Source organism: Papio anubis, chromosome 7 (genome assembly GCF_008728515.1).
Source record: "Papio anubis isolate 15944 chromosome 7, Panubis1.0, whole genome shotgun sequence".
Lineage (NCBI taxonomy): Eukaryota > Metazoa > Chordata > Mammalia > Primates > Cercopithecidae > Papio > Papio anubis.
Genome location: NC_044982.1, coordinates 15,075,829 through 15,098,804, shown reverse-complemented (window position 1 = coordinate 15,098,804; position 22,976 = coordinate 15,075,829). Strand labels below are relative to the sequence as shown.

At 39.2% G+C, this 22,976-nt stretch overlaps 1 protein-coding gene across 2 annotated transcripts in view; it reads right to left on the bottom strand.

Moving 5' to 3' along the window:
• Positions 1-22,976, bottom strand: part of PPP4R3A (protein phosphatase 4 regulatory subunit 3A) — a 50,902-nt gene that overhangs the window by 15,038 nt on the left and 12,888 nt on the right. The window contains exons 2-8 of one of the 2 annotated variants that reach the window (XM_009212143.3): positions 17,672-17,727; positions 12,576-12,674; positions 8,466-9,083; positions 3,793-3,870; positions 3,296-3,412; positions 2,692-2,847; positions 102-233 (exon numbers count right to left, since the gene is read on the bottom strand). In XM_009212143.3, coding sequence (XP_009210407.1) covers positions 102-233; positions 2,692-2,847; positions 3,296-3,412; positions 3,793-3,870; positions 8,466-9,083; positions 12,576-12,674; positions 17,672-17,727 — 1,256 coding nt within the window. The remainder of the gene's footprint in view (positions 1-101; positions 234-2,691; positions 2,848-3,295; positions 3,413-3,792; positions 3,871-8,465; positions 9,084-12,575; positions 12,675-17,671; positions 17,728-22,976) is intronic. The other variant, XM_009212144.4, reaches the window with a different exon arrangement.

Here is a 22,976-nt window from a genome sequence, read left to right as displayed (position 1 = left end):
AAGGAATCAAAAACATTTCCATGAACTTTAACTGCACCGGTTCCCACCAGCAATACACAATATACTAGCTATGAAAAAGAATAAAAATGCTCATGGCTTACATTGGCAGTGGCTAGCATGTTTTCCGGGTCAACTAAAGTTCGAAGCAGGCCCATAAGTTGGACTGCTCCTCCAAGTTCAGGATCTGTATCACAAATCATATGTTCTATAATGAGGTTGATGAGCAAAATATCCTGGAGAGAAAAAACAGACATACTCAGAATCACTTATTATGAGAGAATGGAAAAAGCAAAAACTAAGACACATACCACAGCATTATACCTAGGCTCAAGGTGTTTTGTTAACTGGAAAGTGAAATGTTTAACTTAGTTATCTGATAGGACATATGACTGTTTCATTCCCCAAAGTGTGGTACAGGGACATAGCCCTAAATATAAATTTCTTGTCTATTATCTTTAAATTCCTCTGATTAAAGCAAAAGCAAGGTTTTAGTTTGGTGACAATAGATCTTTACAACTTTCTAATAATGTAATCTACCTTTTGAAGAAAGCCAGTGGGTTTTATGACCATAGCTTTAACAGTAAGAATTTTTAGGTAGGATTTACATCATCATTCTACTTTCATTGCTTTTATTTTTATGTTATCTTATTTTATCTTATTTTATTTTGAGATGGAGTTTCGCTCTTATTGCCTAGGTTGGAGTGCAATGGCACAATCTCGGCTCACTACAACCTCCACCTCCTGGGTTCAAGCGATTCTCCTGCCTCAGCCTCCCTAGTGGCTGAGATTACAGGCATGCGCCACCACGCCCAGCTAATTTTGTACTTTTAGTAGGGATGGGGTTTCTCCATGTTGGTCAGGCTGGTCTTGAACTCCCTACCTCAGGTGATCCACCCACCTGGGCCTCCCAAAGTGCTGGGATTACAGGCGTGAGCCACCGTGCCCAGTCTATTGCTTTTATCTTTACAGAGTCCTTCTATTTATGGCCAATGATATATGTTCTCCATTTGTAAAAGTGACATAAAATTTCCTTTTAAAATGAATTTAGGAAAAAACTATCTGAATGTCTGAAATTGGAGAAAATGAGACTATGGTATTTAGAGAGTGCAGAGAACAAATGGATTATACACATTCTAAATATCAAAGAAAACAGATGGCTGGTTTTCCTGAGGTCCTATTATGACTGGTATTCCTCACCTAAGTAGTAAGATTGAGAGGGATTCAGTGAGAAAATTCCTGCTCTTGCCTATGTGTATGCAAAGGCAGGATGGACAAGGGATAGAGAAAATGGAGACAGTAGACCGAAATGATGATCAAGAAGAGTGGGAATCAAGAGTCCTATTGACTGAAATGTTATTCTGCTGCAAAACAGAAAAAAAAAAGAGTCCTACTGTATGTATTTTGAGGTATATCCATATATGTTCCTATGTTCAGCTCATGGGTTAAGGGGACCAACAAAAGCCTTTATTTTCAATAATACAGATACTTCGGTTCTAGCAGAATTTTTTTTTTTTTTGAGATGGGGTCTGGCTGTGTCACCCAGACTGGAATATAGTGGAGCAATCATAGCTCACTGCAGTCAAACTCCTGGTCTTAAGATACCCTTCCTTCTCATCTTCCTGAGTATCTGGGACTACAGGTGCATGCCACCATACCTAAGTTTTAAAAATTACTTTTGTAGTAAAGGAGGGTCTTGCTATGTTGCTGAGGCTGACATTAATATTTTATAAAAGAAAAACATGACATAACATTCAACAGTTCGAACTGGTGCTTTTTTGCACCTATCCTGCACTATAATTTAAAAATAAAAATTTAAACGTAACAGTTACATGGCATTCCATTTTTTTGACATCACAATACATAAAATAGGATCTTTTCAAAAAGTAAGACAGTCTATTTTCTTATTTTGTAAAAATACCACAGGCTGGAATTCTAAACAGATTTTTTTTTTTTCCTTAAGGGTGCCTTTTTCCCCTCCTCCCTTTAGAAGAACCTAAAGGCAGAATATCTTATTCATTCTTATGTAAAAAGTTGCTTCCAAATTGTTATAGGGGAAGCAGGAAAACATCAGAATCATTGGTTCAATTATTTTAAAATAAAGGAGAAGAGCACACACATTTAGTGCTCTCACATGTCACGCACTACATGATCCAGGTGCACCCTTCGCATTACCAGGATATATTCTCTATCACTTTAAAATATGGTATATCTCAGATGCTAACATGTGAGTGTTTGTGAACAACTAACAGCTTGTTCTCTATGGCAAGGCAGTAAAGAAACAGCACCCTACATATTTTAAGGGACTGTGCTACATTTCTTCATTCTTGATGATTTTGAGAATCTACCCTAAAGTCAATGTTTCCCTAGGTAACTTATTTATAATTCCCCAGATACAAGAACTGATTGACTAAATGATTTAAATAAGACAACATAGCAAGTTGACTTCAGAATTAAAAAAAAAAAAAAAAAGTGACATTAACATTTTAAAAGGCAATTTAAACGAACATAAATAATTTCTGTAGGACAAATTGATAAACTGAGACAGGAACCAATTTAGGGGAACAACAACTCATCTGATATTATGGCTACACTTTTCCCAAACAGCAACAATTTAAATCTTAAAAGTGAATAATAAAAACAGTTATAGCTTCCTATGTATAAATACTTACTATTAGTACAAATAATATTTACCTTGCTGGTTATTTTTTGCTCTGTTAACTTCTTACTTACATCATCATTCTGTTGTGCCTCCTGCATGACAAACTCTCGTACCATGGATGGATTATATTCAACCAAGTATGAGAATATATCAGTAGCAGCACTTCGCACCTGTGTATCATCCATGCCCTGCAGACAAAAAGCATTTATTTCTCCTATAATTATAAAAATATGGAACCTATAGCTATGTAAATATCCAAACCTAACAAAACATATGAAAAAACTGTAATGTGAAAGAAAGGTCAAAGAAATTCTTCTGCATACAAAACTCTTATCGTATGGATAAAACTATATTTTCTAAATCATGTATTTTTGTTTGCCTTTCTATTTTAACACTTCAGCTAATAAGCTGCAAAGCTGACAAATTATCATTAAATTATGGAAAATTCCTTTAACTGCATTCTTTCAATACTGTGTGAAAACTGTCTAACATTGCAATTTTATAGCTTCTTTAACTTAATGAACTACCCAGCTAAGATGAAATATTGGCTATAATAGAATATTTGCATGTTACATTAAAAATATTAATTTTGGGATTAAAAAATGGTAATTAAAAATGAGGAGACACAAAACTTACAAGGATGACTTCTAAAGCTGGTAATATGCCCATGTTTGACAAAGTCTTGAAAAAAGCATCTCTGTTTTGAGGCTGTAGCGTTTGGGAAAACGCACAAAATTCTTTTAAAAAGTTAACCTGAAATTAGAAAAAAGGATAAGCGATATAAAAAGTTTTATTTATTTATTTATTTATTTATTTAGACGGAGTCTTGCTCTTGTCGCCCACACTGGAGTACAACGGCACGACCTTTGCTCACTGCAGCCTCTAGGTCCCGGGTTCAAGTGATTCTCCTGCCTCAGCCTTCTGAGTAGCTAGGACTACAGGTGCCTGCCACCATGATTGGCTAATTTTTGTACTTTTTAGTAGAGATGGGGTTTTGCCATGTTCGCCAGGCTGGTCTCTGACCTCGTGATCCACCCACCTTGGCCTCCCAAAGTGCTGGGATCACAGGCGTGAGCCATCAAGCCCAGCCAGTGGCTTTATTTTTATGCCTTTCATAGTATCTAATTTCTTACCAATTCCTGTCTTTTTTCCTCATCTGTTGCTTCATCTGTTAGTTGTGCAAACAAATCTGTCAGAAATTTTTCATCTTCCTGTGAAACAAAGGACAAATGCAATTATGTTAATGCTAAGATTGTACTAAAATATAATTTCAGGACGCTTTAATATAAATGGCAATAACTGAAAAAAGGAAGGTATTGGCAATGTTGTTTTTTTATTTTCTTAAAAGAAAGAAAAACCACACTATTAAAGTATAAAATTCTGTCAAGGTTCTATTTTCTAAGCCTATTTAAAGGCCAGGTAGTAAATATTTTGAGCTTTGTGGCCCATGTGATCTCTACTACGAGTACTCAAACCCTGGTCCAGTAGTATGAAAGTAGTCACAGACAACTGTAAATGAATGGATATGGCTGCATTTCAATAAAATATTATTTACAAAAATAGCAGGACCAACACTTGCTGACTCCTCACTTTCATAGGTTTTATAACCTTAACTTTTAAAGGGTAGGTTCTACAACCTCTCAAATGAGAATGAAAATGAAGACAAAGCTACTTTAGTGTTTTAAAGATACAGAGAATGACTCAATTATTTAAAAAGCAAAATTTAGAACTTTTTGTTTTACTTCATTTTAAAATTGAGACTTGGATTTTAAAATTCACCCAAGCCCAATTAAGGTGGTAGAGTCTTCATGATTGCCCGGTCAACGCTTCTCATCTCTATTTTTCCATCGAGATCCTGGCTTTTGTTTTGTTTTGCTTTTTGAGACAAAGTCTTGCTCTGTCACCCAGGTAGAGCACAGTGGTGCCATCTCGGCTCACTGCAACCTCCGCCTCCCAGGTTTAAGCTATTCTCCTGTCTCAGACTCCTTAGTAGCTGGGACTACAGGCACACACCACTACACCCAGCTAATTTTTGTATTTGTAGCAGAGGCGGGGTTCTGTCATGTTGGTCAGTCTGGTCTTGAACTCCTAGCCTCAAGCAATCCACTGGCCTGGGCCTCCTGAAGTGCTGGGATTACAGACATGAACCACCATGCTCGACAAAGATTTTATTTAAATTACATACTACCTCAGCTAGTGGAAGTAGATTCAATACCACTCCATCCCTAGACATGCCTCACTCTAAATACACATACACACGGGTGTGTATACAAGCTCCCAATAGATTACTAGCTCCACATTCACTGTTGTGAGTGCTCTAGAAAAATCTTCTGTGGCACTAAGTTAGTTCGGTTATTCCCACCTTTACTTTTTCTAAAATGTCGAAACAGGTCATACCTCACTAATACGATCTTGACCATGTTCGTTACCCAAATGGCATCCAATTTCAAGACACTCCCCAATACACTATATTCTACCAAATGGATATCAAATGGTTAAAAAAGATATTCTCTGAACTGCTGCAGTTGGGGGTACAGAAGTGGAGAAAATAAGAATGTTTATGGTACTATAAAGGAAGCAGTCAGTGTTAAGAGGGTGTGATATTATGTGTGCATGGGGCTACACAAAGTGGGCAGGAACCTGCATTAAACTATACCTCAATCACTTCTTGCCAAAACATTTGTAAAATGCTACAGCCTTCACAGCAGCACTTTGGATAGAAATGTCCAGCATCAAGAGAAACAGACGTATTGGCAGCCAATATTTTACACAGCATATTGCAGGGAAGCAAAGATTTAACAACTTGAAATTATTCATACTTAATGAATAAAACTGGCATTTTACATGTACGAAGACCAAGAAAACACAGAAGTGACAAATCCCCACATAACAAAAACAGAACCATATGGAGCTGAAGAAAAGGATCAGGAGAACTCAGTATTTTAATTCATACTTTTCCTTTTTTTGGCTATCACTGGCTAATACTTTAGAAATACAAAATTTTCTAAACAGGAACAGACATATGATTAAACATACTGCTTTATATGTAATGTGTACTATCAAGCAGCTCTTACTATATTTATTGTCTTCCTGTCTATACTTAACAAATGCAGGTTTCAAATAATTATTTTATTTATACTCCTGAGGTAAAGTCTTAAAAGATATTCCAAGTCATATTACACTTATCTGCAGCAGTGCGACCTTGGCTCAATGCAACCTCTGCCTCCCAGGTGCAAGTGATTCTCCTGTCTTAGCCTCTGGAGTAACTGGGATTATAGGCATGTGCCTCTGCATCCCAGATTCAAGCAATTCTCCTGCCTCATTCTCCTGAGCAGCTGGGATTACAGGTGTCCACCACCACGCCTGGCTAATTTTTTAGTAGAGACAAGATTTCACCATATTGGTCAGGCTGGTCTTGAACTCCCGACCTCAAGTGATCTGCCCACCTCAGCCTCTCAAAGATCTGTTATTCTTACAATACCATAGGCATCAAAGAATAAAAAACAACATGGGTGTGTGTGTGTGTGTGTGTGTGTACGGGTGCAAGTAACAATTCTTTCTTTGTACTACATAAACTTATTGCTTTGTTGAGATAGGATCTCACTCTGTTGCCCAGGCTTGAGTGCGGTGGCATGATCATTGCTCACTGCAGACTCGAACTCCTGGGCTCAAGCGATTCTCCCAACTCAGCTCCCCAAGTGGCTGGGATTATAGGCATGCACCACCATACCTGGCTAATTAAAAAAAAAACAAACATTTTTTTTTGAGACAGAATTTCACTCCTGTTGCCCAGGCTAGAGTGCAATGGCACTATCTCAGCTCACTGCAACCTCCGCCTCCCAGATTCAAATGATTCTCCTGCCTCAGCCTCCTGAGTAGCTGGGATTATGGGCGCCCACCATCACGTCTAGCTAACTGTTGTACTTTACTATTAATAGAGACGGCTTTTCGCCATGTTAGCCAGGCTAGTCTTGAACTCTTGACCTCAGGTGACCCACCTGCCTTGGCCTCCTAAAGTGCTGGGATTATAGGCATGAGCCACCACACCCAGCCCCAGGCTAGTCTTCAACTTCCGGGTTCAATCGATCCTCCTACCTTGGCTTCCCAAAGTGGTGGGATTACAGGTGTGAGCCACTAGGCCCAGCCTACGTAAACTTCTATTTCAGTTAGAATAGATGCACACACTGGGATGACACAGTAAGAGGTTTTCTAACTTTGAGGGTGTTACAAACGCAAATTATTGTCTAGCTCTCAGAGACTTCCACTCTGTTTTGTGCAGAATTCACCATACTGCACCCTAGAGGATTGTGATGCAAACACCCTAAAACACCAGATCAGAGAGACTGGGCATACTATAAGAAAAAAAAATCTACATTTTAATAAGCAATTATCCACAGATACTTTAAAAAATTCCCATGAATCTTACATCATACTAAACACTTTCTTTACATGCCTGACCTCAGTTAATTTTCAGACAACTTTACAGGGTAGGCATTAATGTCACCATCCTTCAGATGGGGAAACTGAAGCTTTAAGAAGTTAAGGCTGTCCAACTCATATAGCTACTGAGAGTTTTTAAGTGACAGACGGAGCTGAAACTCAAATTCACATGGGTTTAACTCACCCACAGGTACACTCCTTAACAAAACGTGGCTTTTGGTAGGGATACATGCAGTTATAATTTGCCTCCTCTGCTACATTTCCTAGACCCTGAAACTGGACCCTTACTGTATCATTTTCTGGGATTTTTACAAATTCGCCTTAAATTTTATTTGGTAGAGACAGGCCACAGCGCCTGGCCCACAATTCTCATTAGAATTTATATTCTGTATTTAGTAACATTTCTCTTGGCTTTGTGCTTCACTCTTTCCTCTTCCAATCTGTTCTATTCTATGCATAATTCATAGAGTAATAACCCCAAAGTTCAGCATTCAACCACTTCATTAATGTTATCCTCCTGTAGTTGAGTATGGTGGCTCACACCTGTAATCCCAACACTTTGGGAGGCTAAGGTGGGAGAATTGCTTGAAGCCAGGAGTTTGAGACCAGCCTGGGCAACAAAGTGAGATCCATTCTTTACAAAAAAAAAAAAAAAAAAATGTTAAAAGGTGGGTATGGTGGCATGCATCTGTAGTCTTAGCTAATTGGAAGGCTGAGGTGGGAGGATGGCTCAAGCCCAGGAATTCAAGGTTGCAATGAGCTATGGCTGTGCCACTGCACTCCAGCCTGGGCAACAGAGCAAGACCCCAACTTTATTTAAAAAAAAAAGAAAAAAGTCAGGCTGGGCCCAGTGGCTCACATCTGTAATCCCAGCACTTTGGGAGGCTGGGTCAGGCAGACTGCTTGAACTCAGAAGTTTGGGGCCATCCTGGGCAGTAAGACAAACTCCATCTCTACAAAAAATACAAGAATTGGCTGGGGGTGGTGGTGCACACCTGTGGTCTCAGCTACTCAGGAGGCTGAGGTGGGAGGATTGTTTCAGTCAGGAAAACGGAGGTGGAGGTTGCAGTGTGCTGAGACTGCATTACTGCCCTATAGCCTGGGCAACAGAGCAAGACCCAGTATCTAAAAAATCATCCCCTTGTACCATTTCTTCAAACTACATTTATCACACTTACCTCTCCTACCCGAGATACAGTAACCTTCTGGTCTCACAGTATTATTATATATTATAATCTCTTAAAATATCTCACAAATACTTAACTTTATACATTAACAAAATTAAAACTTAATATATGTATTTAAAAGGAGCAAATCGTTTTTCCTGCATCTCTTGAAGTATGAAAAAAGGAATGATCTAACTCACCTGCAACATGCCAACAATCTCTACCTTATTGAAAAAGATAAAAGAGTGAAGTGTTGATAACATGTTTTCTTCAAAGACTGAAGGAGTTGGTAGAACCATATCTTGTATATACTGAACTCTGTATGTCTGATGAATTTTTTGTTTCAGCTCAGGATCTGATATGGGAATCACTTCTTTAAACTTGGCTGTTTTCGTTAGAAATTCCCTGTGTTTTCGTGGTTGTGATAAAGCAGGATCATATTCTAAACATCCAATGACGTCCATTATACATTCTTCAGAGAACATAACTTCAAAAAGAGCAGTTCGATTCAAGAGGAAGATGCCTTTGATAATTTCATACAAGTGGTGTAGTCCTTCAATATTTTCCAAATCCTCACACACATGAAAAAGCTCCAGGAGCTTTTTAATATAACCCTCATTTTCTAGTGCCAGTGCAAGTTTTTCACGACGAAGAGGTGAAGGTAAAGATGATGCCACAAGTTCTGCAATTTCTTCAAGGCGACTTAATTCACAAGATGGCAATTCTAAGCCTGGCGATGACATATCATCAAAACGCTCCTCTTCAGATTCATCCACAAGGTCCTGAGTGATGTCCACGGAAGGGTCCTTTCCTTGAACCTATGGAAAAAAAATTTAATTGCTGACTAAATATATAACAACTGAACAGCAAGCCTAAATGATATTCTAAGATGAATACAAGAGATGCTGTAAGAAACCTATAATGATAATTTTCAAGACAAAACTGCCTATTTTTCTACATTACATTTCTCCAAATAACATATACTTTCAATTTTAAGGAAGTTAGTCAAAGTTCAAAAACAGACTGAGCTTCCTTATAAAGCATGAGGTCTGCTGGCAAGAACAACTTTCTAGGACAGGCTAAACTAAGTGAGACTGTTACGAAACAGACCTCTGCAGACTCACAACAGAAGCCTGATGCTAAAACAGCCACTAACATCTCATATCCCTGGCCCTCTTTTCCAGTAGACCAGGGCAAGTCTCAGCAACAGTGCTAGGACTGTGCTAAAGGATAGCTGCCACCACCAAGCTCTTCAATATTTAACTCTGAGGTGAAGACCAAACAAACACCAAATATCATAACGTTATGATCACAGAAAATATATATAATTATAAGCAAAAAGTAAAATACTTAACATCAACTGATTGTAGAAACCAAGGGCCAAAGAGCATGAACAAACTGGCTTTGGACCAAAGTGAGTCACTGATTTGCTATAAATACTGACAGCCCAAAAATAGGATTTAAAAAACACTAGGCAGAATACAAGAGTACCTACATAAAAATGAAGCCACATATAAAGTAAATACAACCTATATGTAGTACGAGTTATCCCCAAAAAAGGTCTGCTGAAGGTTAAGTAACCAAACCACGAAAATATTTTCCTTTCTACACACCCTAACCTGTAGCCTTCGGGATCCCTCTAGGAGCCCGAAAATCTGTCATAAAACCTAATTTTATGCCACTGGAAGGGCTCTTATTATAAAAAGGTAACTTACATTGACTACATTTTAAAGTAAGGCATTTTTTGGTAACAAAAGGTCAAGGATAAACTTTGAAAGGAAACCAGTTTTGTTATTGTGGCACTACAATTTGAGACAGTGACCACTAAAGCAAGTAGAAGGCCAAGTAGAATGTAAAGGGATGAAAAAAATTAGACCTTGTATGAAAAAGCCAAGAAGCTTAAATTGCTTAGCGTAATAAACAGATGCATTGATAGACACTAGAAGAGATGATGACCTGGAATACTTTTCTTGAAATGTGCTGCAAGGTGATATGGTCTTGACCTCAACCAAGTGGACAGCAGCACTGAAAGGAGGCAAGTCAAGTCACATTCATGGCTTGTACCTGGCATGGTCTCACATTGGCTCTGAATTTGTTAATTATGTAAGCTCTCATTATAATTTTAAGTTCCTAATATCCAAACCATGATTTTACCACAGAAAAATGTTAGATTTTGATTAGCAAACCAAATTAAAAGAGAGGAGTACCCTTATTATATTAAAAATGCCATCTTTTTTGAGTTCAGACAAAAATTGGTGAACATGGTTCAAGAAACAGAAAAACATTTAACATCTCAGAAAGCAAAATGTAATGACTTTCTTGGATCTAGAAAATGATTGAGAAGTTCAGACAGAACCCATAGTGACTGAGAAATGACACCTTGAACATAAACTATGTAAATGTTGAAAGGGAATACCAGAAAAGAATATAACGCAGCTAGCGATAAATTTATTATAGAGAAAGCATGCAAGTACTACTATCTGTGCCCCAACTTTAGATGACGGAAAACTTTATAGCATTGAAGACTGAACAAAGGTAAAGATCAGACAATCTTAAAGGAGAGACAGGCATGACAATGACAGATCGAGTTCAGGTTTGAGTTGCACACTGGCATAAAGGAAGACTGCATCCAGAGTGGGACTGTTTGATTCAGAAACATGAAACAGAGGAGAACAACATTTGTCTGAATAACAGATGCTATTAACATAGCCTGAACTTATTAAAGTCACCTCTCTCTCTTTGGGAGAACTCTACAAGACAAAATCTAGAGAAATGTGCTATAAATAGAATTGTTGGACAGAAAGCAAAGAAAAACTAAAAAGATGGATGGTATTCAGATATAAATGTTAGTCCTTTCATGTTTCAGAGAAGGAAAGGGACAGCTTAACAGACAGTTTAATGTATGAAAATCATAGCTAAGTAGAATATATAGTTGAAATAAATTCCACAAGTTAAGAAAAAACTGTGCTAAGGACACTAGATCTTCTATGAATGCTATGGCTGTCAAACTTCAGGGTGCATCAGAATCACCAAAAGCAGGGGGCGACAAACTATAGCCGAATTTGGTCTGCGCCTGTTTTTGTAAATAGAAGTTTTACTAGAAGATAGCCCCTCCATTCATTAATGTGCTGTCTACGGCTACTTCCCAACCACGATAGCAGAGTTGACCTAGCTGTGACAGAGACTATATGGCCTGCAAAGCCTTAAATATTTGCCATCTTGTCCTTTAAAGAGAAAAGTCTGGTCTACAGGGCTTGTGAAAACAGAATTCCTAAGACAGGATTTTAAAAAACAATTATTGGACACTACTTGCAGTTTTTGATCCAGTAGGTCTAGGGTCGGCGGGAGGGGAGCTGGTCTCAGAATTTGCATTTCTGTCAGTTCCCAGGTCATGCTTGTGCTGCTGGTTTGAGGGCCACACTCAAAGGAATTAAGGAATCTGGTGAAGATTATTCTCCAGATAAAGTAAACATGGAGATGGAGAAACCTTCTCTGGAAAGAAATGGCCTAAACGAGTGTATACCAAGAGCCAATGGCATCAGCAACTAGAGCACATACAAATGCAAATTCACAAAAGGTTGCGATTATGTCACTAGGGAAACTCCAGAATAAATTAAGAACATTCAAGCCTAGAGGCAGAGTAAGGCTGAATTGTCAGCCAAGAGCCATACTGCTCAAGACAAGTACAAGGGTGGGTTTTCTTTCAAGAGCCACAAGAAGTTATAAACAAAAGAGTGATGTGATCAGACTTGCATTTTTAAAAAGATCACCTAATCACTGTAGCTAAAATGTTGATTTAGGAAGATCAGTCAAGACAAAACCAATAAACCAGGCAAGAAATGATGGTGGCTTGGAAAACTATAATAGTAAAAATGAAGATAAACCAATGGATCAAGATGTATTATCGAGATAATAAATGGGGGGACTGAATGGATAAAAGCGACGATTGAAGGATAAACATGATCCACAAGTTTCTGACTTCAGCAACTGGATGGCACTTAGAAGAAGATGGGATAGATGTACGTGGGAAGGTCATGTTTGGTTTTGGAGTACTAAATTTGAGATGCTAGTGAACACACAAGGAGAAAGTTTCAAAAAGGCAGGTGGATATAAAACACTGGAGTTCAGCAAAGGTATGAGCTAGAGAGTTTAGTGTCAATAAATTATACCTTCCTTTAAATCAAGTTCAAAGCAGCAGTGAATTTAAAAGATCAATTTGAAATTTATTTAAACTCTTGGGCATTAGTTGAAAGCATGGCGAAAAATAAACACTTAAAGAAAGCATGTTGATTTTTTATTTAAAAAATTACCTGACATATTTTCTCCCAAATTTCATCACATCCAGCTTTTTCTTGAAAGCTAAGGGCCAAGTCATAATTTTCTGCTTCAGACCACACAATCAGAGTGTCCTTTGGAAACATAAAAGGAGTCTGAATGATTAACATACACTATCACAAACGAAAATGAACAAACAAAAGGAAATAAAACTGTGCCCATTTTTACTTCTTGCAACACTAATACTGGCAATTATCAATGTCTTTCTTTTTCAAAACAATGACTTTTTACACTTCACTTCCCCCAATCTATAAAACAAAAATAATGTTTCCTTAAGGACAACTTAAACCAATATATGGAATATATTCTTTTCATGCACTGCAAAAGATGAAAACATACCAATTACACTAACACTATCCAATCATACTGACTTGTATTTTATGCTGTCATTAAAATGTCCAAAGAGGAAATCTAAGTATAAAATAGCTAGGGCATGTTAGGACGATAGGGTTAAAACAACTCTTTCTCTCTTCCCTCTATTGTCAGCAGGTGTTTTTCACCAGGGGATTCTTCTGAGATCCACGAAGCCCTTGAAATTATTGGCTAAATTTGTAGTATGTGAGCATTTACCTGTACATAGGTTCAAAAAAAAAAAAAAACAAAAAAACTTAGCGAAGTGCTATGGTTCAAGCAGCAGCACACTCCTAGCACCTACCACACTTTCATTCCTATTCAGAACTTCTTAGTTTTTTGATGGAGGTCTTGTCATGTTGCCTAGGCTGGTCTTGAACTCCTGGCCTCAGGCCGTCCCGCCTTGGCCTCCCAAAGCACTGGGATTACAGGCATAAGCCACAGTGCCTGGCCATCTAGACAGAACTTTAATGAAAATTTAATGAATAGTTCGACAGTTTTTATTAAGATGTAATCTCAGCAAGACACTGCACATACAATACTGAGACCATTTTATATTCCTCATAGTACCAACAGCATATATTCTACGATATGCATGGTATGATAAAAATATATGGCTGGATGTAGTGGTTCACGCCTGTAATCCTAGCATTTTGGGAGGCCGAGGTGGGCGGACCACCTGAGGTCAGGAGTTTGAGGCCAGCCTGGCTAACACGGTGAAACCCCATCTCTACTAAAAATACAAAAATTAGCTGGGCGTGGTGACGTGTGCCTGTAATCCCAGCTACTTGGGAGGCTGAGGCAAGAGAATTGCTTGAATCCAGGAGGCAGAGGCTGGGCTGTAGTGAGCTGAGACTGCGCCACTGCAATCCAGCCTGGGTAACAGGAGCAAAACTCTGTCTCAAAAAAAATAAAAAAATAAAAAAAATTAAAGAGTCAAACTATTTATTAAGGCCTAATATATCCTTTTGGCAGGGTGTGGTGGCTCATGCCTCTAATCCCAGCACTTTGGGAGGCCAAGGCAGGTGGATCACCTGAGGTCAGGAGTTCAAGACCAGCCTGGCCAACATGGTAAAGCCCTGTTTCTGCTAAAAATACAAAAAAATTTTAGCCAGGCATGATGGCGGATGCCTGTAATCCCAGCTACATGGGAGGCTGACGTGGGAGTCACTTGAACCTGGGAGGCGGAGGTTGCAGTGAGCCAAGATTGTGCCGCTGCACTCCAGCCTGGGTGACAGAGTGAGAATCTGTCTCAAACAAAAAAAAAAAAAAAAAAATCCTTTCAAATCTTACTGGCAATAAATAAATATACATACTCTTCGATAGCAATTAACCATTTCAAAAAAGGGCCCTCTCATTGACAGCAATCTATAAATCATCTCATACAAGAAATATTGAATGGTACTAGGGAGAGTCACATTTAATGGCTAACTTCCAAATCTGAAGGGCTATGCCACTCGGTGTTTTTTCAAGCTGGTACAAAGAGAATTTAGAAGAGTAAAGTTAGATGGATTGGAGTATGGTATAAAGAAAAAAATAATTCAATCTTACTAGTAAGTAACCAAAAACAGACATGCAAAACCTGACTGGGCATCCATCGGGATGACAATGGTTCCCGTATTGAGGAGGAAACAGGACTAGCTTAAGGTACTTTTAAGGACCTGTGATTCTACTGCAGCAGTTTCTAATCTTTCTCACTAGCAAGGACTTCTGTTTTTTTTCTTTTGAGATGGTGTCTCCATCACTCAGGCTGCAGTGTAGTGGCACCATCATGGCTCACTGTAGCCTCTACTTCCCTGGGCTCAGGTGGTCCTTCCACCTCAGCCTCCCAAGTAGCTGGAACTACAGGCATGTGCCACCATGCCCAATGTTTGTATTTTCTGTAGAGGTGGAGTTATGCCATGTTGCCCAGGCTGGTCTCAAACTCCTGGGCTCTAAAAGTGCTAGTATTACAGGTGTGAGCCACCACTTCTAGCCAAGAACACATCTCAATATAACACAAATGGATTCCATGTTTAAAAATGTGTCTAAGCGAGGCACAATGGTGTATACCTGTAGTCCCAGCTAGTTAGGAGGCTGAGGAGGGAGGATTGCTTGAGGCCAGGAGTTGGAAGCCGCAGTGCACTAAGATCACACCTGTGAACCAGTACTCCAGCCTGGGCAACATATCAAGACCCCACCTCTAAAAGAATAAAAATGAAAAATTTATCTGCTAAACTGCATATTAACTCTGTTCAGTCATTTATACAACTGTCAATCAAGAGACCAGTAGTCTCGCTGGACTAAAGTGCTGCCAGTCAGAAATAAATGAGAATCTGATTTGGTTGTGCAGTATTACTAAGTCTATAATTTTTATTCAGAATTTTGGAAAATACCTCAAACTCCCCTTTTTACAATATCTTATAGGACTTTCAGCTATCACAGATCCCTGGCAGGCCATCTGATCCAGACTGAGTAGCAGTTCAGGCTCAAAACTATTAACATTCTAAGATTAACATGCCAAAAATTAGTAAGGTTTCATTTTTAGTTTACCTTTATAATTCACCAGAACAGAACAACGGGTAGAAGAATTTGCAGCTAATCTATAATTCTGGCAGCCTAAATACTTTACAAGGTTATCTGCTCAGTAGATACTGAGCATTTATTATAAGGCTCCATGTAAGACAAAATTAAATTACATTATTTTCCGTCAAAATAGCATGGAATGAAAATACTAAGAAATTTAGGAGGTAAAGAGGCCACAGTATAAATTCTAATACCACCATCTATGTAGCAGGTGATGCTTAAAAAGTTAGGTAACCTTTCTGAGCCTCAGTTTCCTCATGATCAGGATGGGAAAGATACATCCTGTTATGAAAACTAGTCATAATATAGACACTACTTTTTTTTTTTGAGTCGGAGTCTTGCTCTGTCACCCAGGCGGGAGTGCAGTGGCACCATCTAGGCTCACTGCAAGCTCCGCCTCCCAGGTTCCCGCCATTCTCCTGCCTCAGCCTCCCAAGTAGCTGGGACTACAGGTCCTGCCACCATGCCTGGCTAATTTTTTTTGTATTTTTAGTAGAGACGGGGTTCCACTGGGTTAGCCAGGATGGTCTCGATCCCCTGACCTTGTGACCTGTCCGCCTCGGCCTCCCAAAGTGATGGGATTACAGGTGTGAGCCACCGTGCCCAGCTGGTACTACTTCTTAGTGACGAAAACAAAGTTGGGGGAAAATAACAATCATCTTGGGGGTGCGGGGAACAACTTGCCCAAATTAGATGGCTCCTAAAACTCTGATAAATACTTAGGATTATCAGCTCAATAAAGACTACTAGGATAAGCATAAAGCCAATAACACATTCTGCTGTAATGTATATTCAGAATCATTTGGAGGCTGATGCTTAAGTCAGGGTATAGCCAGACATATGCTCTTAATTACCTATTTGACAAATCTAGTAAGTTTATAAAATTTTAGAAACTGCTCTTGTTTTCCTTGAAGATTCCAAATATTACAGCAACTTTTCTCCAAATTATCTTGCTTACCACCCAACAACCTATAGGCTGAGACACATGAATTTGTTCACTAATTCTCAAAAGTTTCAATCTTTCCTTTTTCTTAAAATGTGCTTTTACTCTTCAGCTGAATACAACTTCAAAATATGAATTTAATGTATTTCAGTATGGAAGATCAAAGCCAAAGATTCCAGGCTCTCAATTTTTCCATCAAACTTAAGTTTTCTTAAGAATACTAAATGCAACACAGTATTATATCAGACTATCAAATTATCAAGAGAATATATTGTATGAATGTTTGGTGGACAAATAAATCACAACTAAAGATATTTAGGAGTTGATACCAGCATTCCTATCCACTATTTGGGTGATGTCAAACAAGTCACGACCTTTACGCATCATCTATGGGAAAAATAAAAACAATACCAACTTCTTTCTAGTATTTTCAAGATCAGTGATGAAGCAAAACACTTTAAGAACAAGCTGGTAATCTTCTTTCTTTTAAATTAACTATTTTGTATCTGCATCTTCCGGGCAATGAGGGAACTGATCTTGACTTCATTGGCTATACAGAGCACTCATCTTGTATGTGTGTGGGTGGACATGAAGCGCAGGCGCGTGTGTACTGAATGAATACCATTTAATAACAGCACTAGTTGATACTAAGTGAAAGATTTACTTTCTGATATTTCATCGCATATTAGAAAGGCTTAAGAAACAGTGTATTTTGAGTACACTGTACTGTTAAGTACAGTTATCTTCAAAACTGTAATATCATAATAAGACTCTATTCAGGAATCTGTAAAAGAAATCAGATTCATATGACAGAGTCCTATCTACACAGTACTGCTGTAGAGGGAGATACTGATGTTCCTTCTGCATTATCATCTACAACAGCAAAAGAAGGAATTTTCACGTTTAACTGTGTTAGTAGCAGCTTATCACACCAATGGTCACCTTTTTATTAAGGTAAAAACAAGGAAATTTTAGGGCTCAGTTGCTATGATAGGTGGAACACAAACTCCATTTTAACTTGTGGCAAGCTTTTTAAATTTAAAATTATTGTGTTAAACACTATAGGAACTGGCAGAAATCCTATTTTAGAGTTTCACTGGCAAACTGTTGTAATCTGTTCTAAATTTTTCACTATAAGCAATCAGATTATAAACTTTCATTTACTCAAAAGGACAATATGCAAGATAAAACACAACATCTTCAAAATTGTACCTGTTGTTTCTGGTATGCGGTGTTAGGATTTATTTTGGACTCTAAAAGTAGAGAACCTAGGAAACAGAAAAAGACATTCCATTATGTTACTATAAAACAGAAAAATTATATTCCCTTACATACATACATAGTTCCTTAAATTTTTTTTTTTTTTGAGACAGGGCTTCCCTCTGTCGCCCAGACTGGAGTGCAGTGGAGCGATCTCAGCTCACTGCAACCTCCGCCTCCCATGCTCAAGCGATTCTCCTGCCTCACCCTCCCAAGTAGCTGGGATTACAGGTGTGCGCCATCACACCAGGCTGATGTTTTGTATTTTTAGTGGAGATGGGGTTTCACCATGTTAGTCAGGCTGGTCTCGAACTCCTGACCTCAGGTGATCCACCAGCCTTGGCCTCCCAAAGTGCTGACATTACACCTGTGAGCCACTGCGCTTGGCCTCAAAACATATTTTTTAAATTTTTTTCATTTTTTGTAGAGATAGTGTCTCGCTACGTTGCCCAGACTGGTCTCCAACTCCCAGGCTCAAGTGATCCTCCCACTGCCCCCTCCTCCCAAAGTGCTGGTATTGCAGGTGCAAGCCACTGTGCCTGGCCATATTTCCTTTTTTGAACATTTGATGCACACTCAACTTCAGTTATAGAAAAACTATTATTATTTGAGACAGAGTCTCACTCTATTGCCTTGGCTGGAGTGCAGTGGCATGATCTCGGCTCACTGCTACCTCCGCCTTCCGGGTTTGATTCTCCTGCCTCAGCCTCCTGAGAAGCTGGGACTACAGGCATGCGCCACCATGCCCAGCTAATTTTTGTATTTTTAGTAGAGACGGGGTTTCACCATGTTGGCCAGGATGGTCTCCATCTCTTGACCTTGTGATCCGCCCACCTCAGCCTCCCAAAGTGCTGGGATTACAGGCGTGAGCCATTGCGCCTGGCCTAGAAAAATTATTTTTAAAACAACGTAAGTTTAATTACAGTAATTTGTAACCTAAGAAATGTTTTTCTGAGACAGGGTCTCGGCTCTGTTGCAGTTGTGCGATCTCAGCTCACTGAAACCTCCACTTTCTGGGTAGCTGGGATTACAGGGGCCAGCTACCATGCTTGGTTAATCTGACGAGTAAGGACTGGGTAACAATAGAAATCTACCAATTTATGGACAGCAGAAGGTAATTAAACAGCACAGTGTGAAGTCAGATGATGTGGGTTAAAATCTCCGATATATTGTATGACTTCCCATACCCCTCTTCTCTTATCAACCAGTTCTAGTTTATACCTGCAAGTACTACCTGAAGACAAACTCTGGCCTAAAAATATTTGAGAAAAAGCAGTTTTCTCTGCAACCGTCTCTCATACGGAGCTTTCATTTCTTCTCGTATTACTGCTTTACCCATTCCAAATAGTGGCTAAATGGCTGAGTGTTCTTAACATTTCCAAATTTAGTTTGCTTTTTCATCAAAATTCATTTGTTTTACGATACTGTCCAATATTGATTTACTGACCCTTCACTACTGTGTGCTCAGAACAGTACCAAATAATACCGAACATAGTAAATTAACCAAGCTCTGATAACTCAATTTGTGTTATGTCCTATGCACATAAACAGCTTTCCACTTCACACCAATCCTTCCACTATGTCTAGGACAGGTGACCTAATTAATCCAAAATCTCTTTCTTATCCTTTGAGTACTTAAACATTCTCCATATTATTTTTTTCCACCTTATTCCCTACAAACCCCATTTCTTTGAGTTTTCTTTCTTTACAAAAACTGGTTTTGGCTTAGGAGGCTCAGATAAGCATTCTCACGTTTTAGAGAAAATACTGTTTTAATCTTCTTCCTCTTTTTCCAACTTTTGCCAGATTAATCAAAACACATTTTCCAGTGCCCCTTCAATTCTCTTTATGCTCAATTTTCAAGATTTTATTTTGGTAATTAAGAGCTGTGCTAGTGATACATTCATAACAAGAAAAAGCAGCAGGTGGCCAGGTACGGTGGCTCATGCCTATAGCCCAGCACTCTGGGAAGCTAAGGTGGGAAGATCGCCTGAGGCCAGGAGTTTGAGAACAATTTGGTCAATAAAGGGGGACCCTGCCTCTGCAAAAATAAAGTAACAATAAAATAAAATAAAAATAAGAAAAAGTAGACCGGGCTTGGTGGCTCACGCCTGTAATCCCAGCATTTTGAAAGGCTGAGGTGGGCAGATCACTTGAGGTCAGGAGTTTGAGACCAGCTTGGCCAACATGGTTAAACCCCATCCGTACTAAAAATACAAAAATTAGCCAGGCATGGTTGCAGTGAGCTGAGATGGCATCACTGCAATCCAGCCTGGTCAGCAGAGACTCTGCCTTAAAAAAAAAAAAAGAAAAAAAAAATTAGCTGGATGAGGTGGTGGTACATGCCTATAGTTCTAGCTACTCAAGAGACAGGCAGGAGGATTGCCTGAGCCCAGGATCTCAAGACTACAGTGAGCCATGATTGTATCACTACACTCTAGACTGGGTGATAAGAGATCCTGTCTCAAAAAACAAAGGCAAGGTGCAGTGGCTCATGCCTCTAATCCCAGCACTTTGAGAGGCCAAGATGGGAGGACTGCTTGAGGCTAGCCTGGTCTCAACAGTGAGACCCCATCCTATATATTTTTAACATAAAATTTTAAAAAAAGTATAAACATCTCCAACTATCTTTGTAGTCTTTCATTATTTTAATTACTAGAATAAAAATGGCATTCTATTATTCTCCACGGAAATAATAAACTATATACAGTACATTATGGATCAATATTACTTTTTTTTTTTTTTTTGAGACGAAGTTTCACTCTTGTTGCCCAGGCTGGAGTGCAATGGTGCGATCCCGGCTCACCACAACTTCTGCCTCCCGGGTTCAAGCGATTGTCCTGCCTCAGCCTCCTGAGTAGCTGGGATTACAGGCAAGTGCCACCATGCCCAGCTAGTTTTGTATTTTTAGTAGAGACAGGGTTTCTCCATATTGGTCAGGCTGGTTTTGAACTCCTGACCTCAGATGATCCGCCCGCCTTGGTGGGCAGGTGGGTCACTTGAGGTCAGGAGTTCGAGACCAGCCTGGCCAACATGGTGAAACCCCGTCTCTACTAAAAGACACACAAAAAATTAGCTGGGCATGGTTGTGCACGTATTTAAACCCAGCTACTCGGGAGGCTGAGGCAGGAGAATCACTTTAACCTTGGAGGCGGAGGTTGCAGTGAGCTGGGATTACATCACTGCACTCCAGCCTGGGCGACAGAGACTCTGTCTCAAATGAAAACAAAAACCAAAACCACAAATGAGATACCATTAAGTACCCACTAGAATGTCTACGATCAAAGACAAGACAACAACAAGTGGTGACAAGGCTGTAGAGAAATGGGAAGCTTCATACATTGCTTCTGGGAATATAAAATGAGGCATCGATTTTGGAAAAGTTTGGCAGTTCCTCAAAAAGTTAAGCAGAGTTACCTTGCAATTTCCCTCCTCGGTATATATCCAAGATAAATGAATACATGCCCAGACAAAAACATGTACATTTATATTCATAGCAAGGTTATTTACAACAGCAAAAAATGAACAGATAAATTCAATGTGGCACATACTCAGCTACACAGAGTAATGAAAACCTAACACATTACAATACGTATAAACCTTGAAAACACATGAAATTAAAGAAGCCCATCACAAAATACCACATGTCCATATAGGTAAAGTTACATATATACACACACACACACACACACACACACATATATATATTTTTTAGACGGAGTCTCACTCTGTCGCCCAGGCTGGAGTGCAGTGGTGTGATCTGAGCTCACTGCAGCCTCTGCCTCCCAGGTTCAAGCAATTCTCCTGCCCCAGCCACCTGAATAGCTGGGACTACAGGCATGTACCACCATGCCCGACTAATTTTTGTATTTTTAGTAGAGACTGGGTTTTACCATGTTGGCCAGGCTGGTCTCAAACTCCTGACCTCAAGTAATATGCCTGCCTCGGCCTCCCAAAGTGCTGGGATTACAGGCGTGAGCCACCGTTCCCAGTCCAGACAGGTAAATTTAGAGAGCGAAAACATTTTAGTGGTTGTTTAGAGCTGGGAGGAAGTGAAAGTGGGTAGTGATTGTTAATGGGCACATGATTTTTTTCAGAGGAGACGTGGTGATGGTTGCAAACCTGTGATTACATTAAAAAACAATGAATTGTACATTTTGAATGGGTGATTTATATAGTATATAAATGCTGTTTTAAAAAACCAAAAAAACAGGTAATGTGCAGCCTAGGCAATATAGTGAGACCTTGTCTCTACAAAAAAATTTTAAAAATTAGCCAAGTGTGGCAGTGCACGCCTTTAGTCCCAGCTGCTCAGGAGGCAGAGGTGGGGGGATTGCCTAAACCTAGGAAATGCAGGTTGCAGTGAGCTGAGATTATGCCACTGAACTCCAGCCTAGGCAACAGAGCAAGACCCAGTCTCAAAAAAACAAAACAAAACAAAACACACACAAAAAGGTAAACTGTAAAGTATAAATATTCATACAATGGATACCATGAACAATGTGGCAAAATTAACCTATCATTAGGCTAGCAGTTTTCTCTGGGTAGGATCGTGACCAGGGAGGAATATGAAGCAGGCTTCTAGAGTAATGGTTATGTGGTTTCTTCAATGGTGTACTGGTTATTTTTTGAAAATTCATCAAATCGAATACTTATGATTTGTGTACCTTTCCGATGTATTATACTGCAATTCAAAAGATTTTTCTAAGTTTAAGAAGTCAAAAACACATAGCACAGGGGATTGAGGTTGTTATTCAAGTTGTGCTTTCAAGAAACACACGCCTGACTTTTACAGTCACTAAAACAAAAAACACGGCAGTGCAGTGGTATGACATTGTCAGTCACCTAATACCTAATGGCAATTATTTCTCAAGTACCAGTCTCTTTGACATTTTCTTCAAAACTCTCTTAGTAGTGTTTACAGGATCAGAATAATTAGAAAGTGGGGGAAAAAGGTTTGACGTATTCCCTTCCAAAGTTCTGGCTAAAACAAGGACACACTATAAGTTTCTGGGGTTGGGAAATGTTTTTCTGGACCATTCAGGATATTAGAGGAAAGCATCCCCTGAAACTCTCTTTTCAATCATATCACATGGTTTTGGTCTAGGAAGTCCAGCTCTGATTCCCAATACCATATTCCTAAAGAGATAAGTAGGCTGTAGACGCTAAAACGTGGGAAACAGTCTTTTAACTTGAGGGCTCAGTAAGACAATAAATAAAAGACACAATACTATATTTACTCCTAGTCTATTAGGTT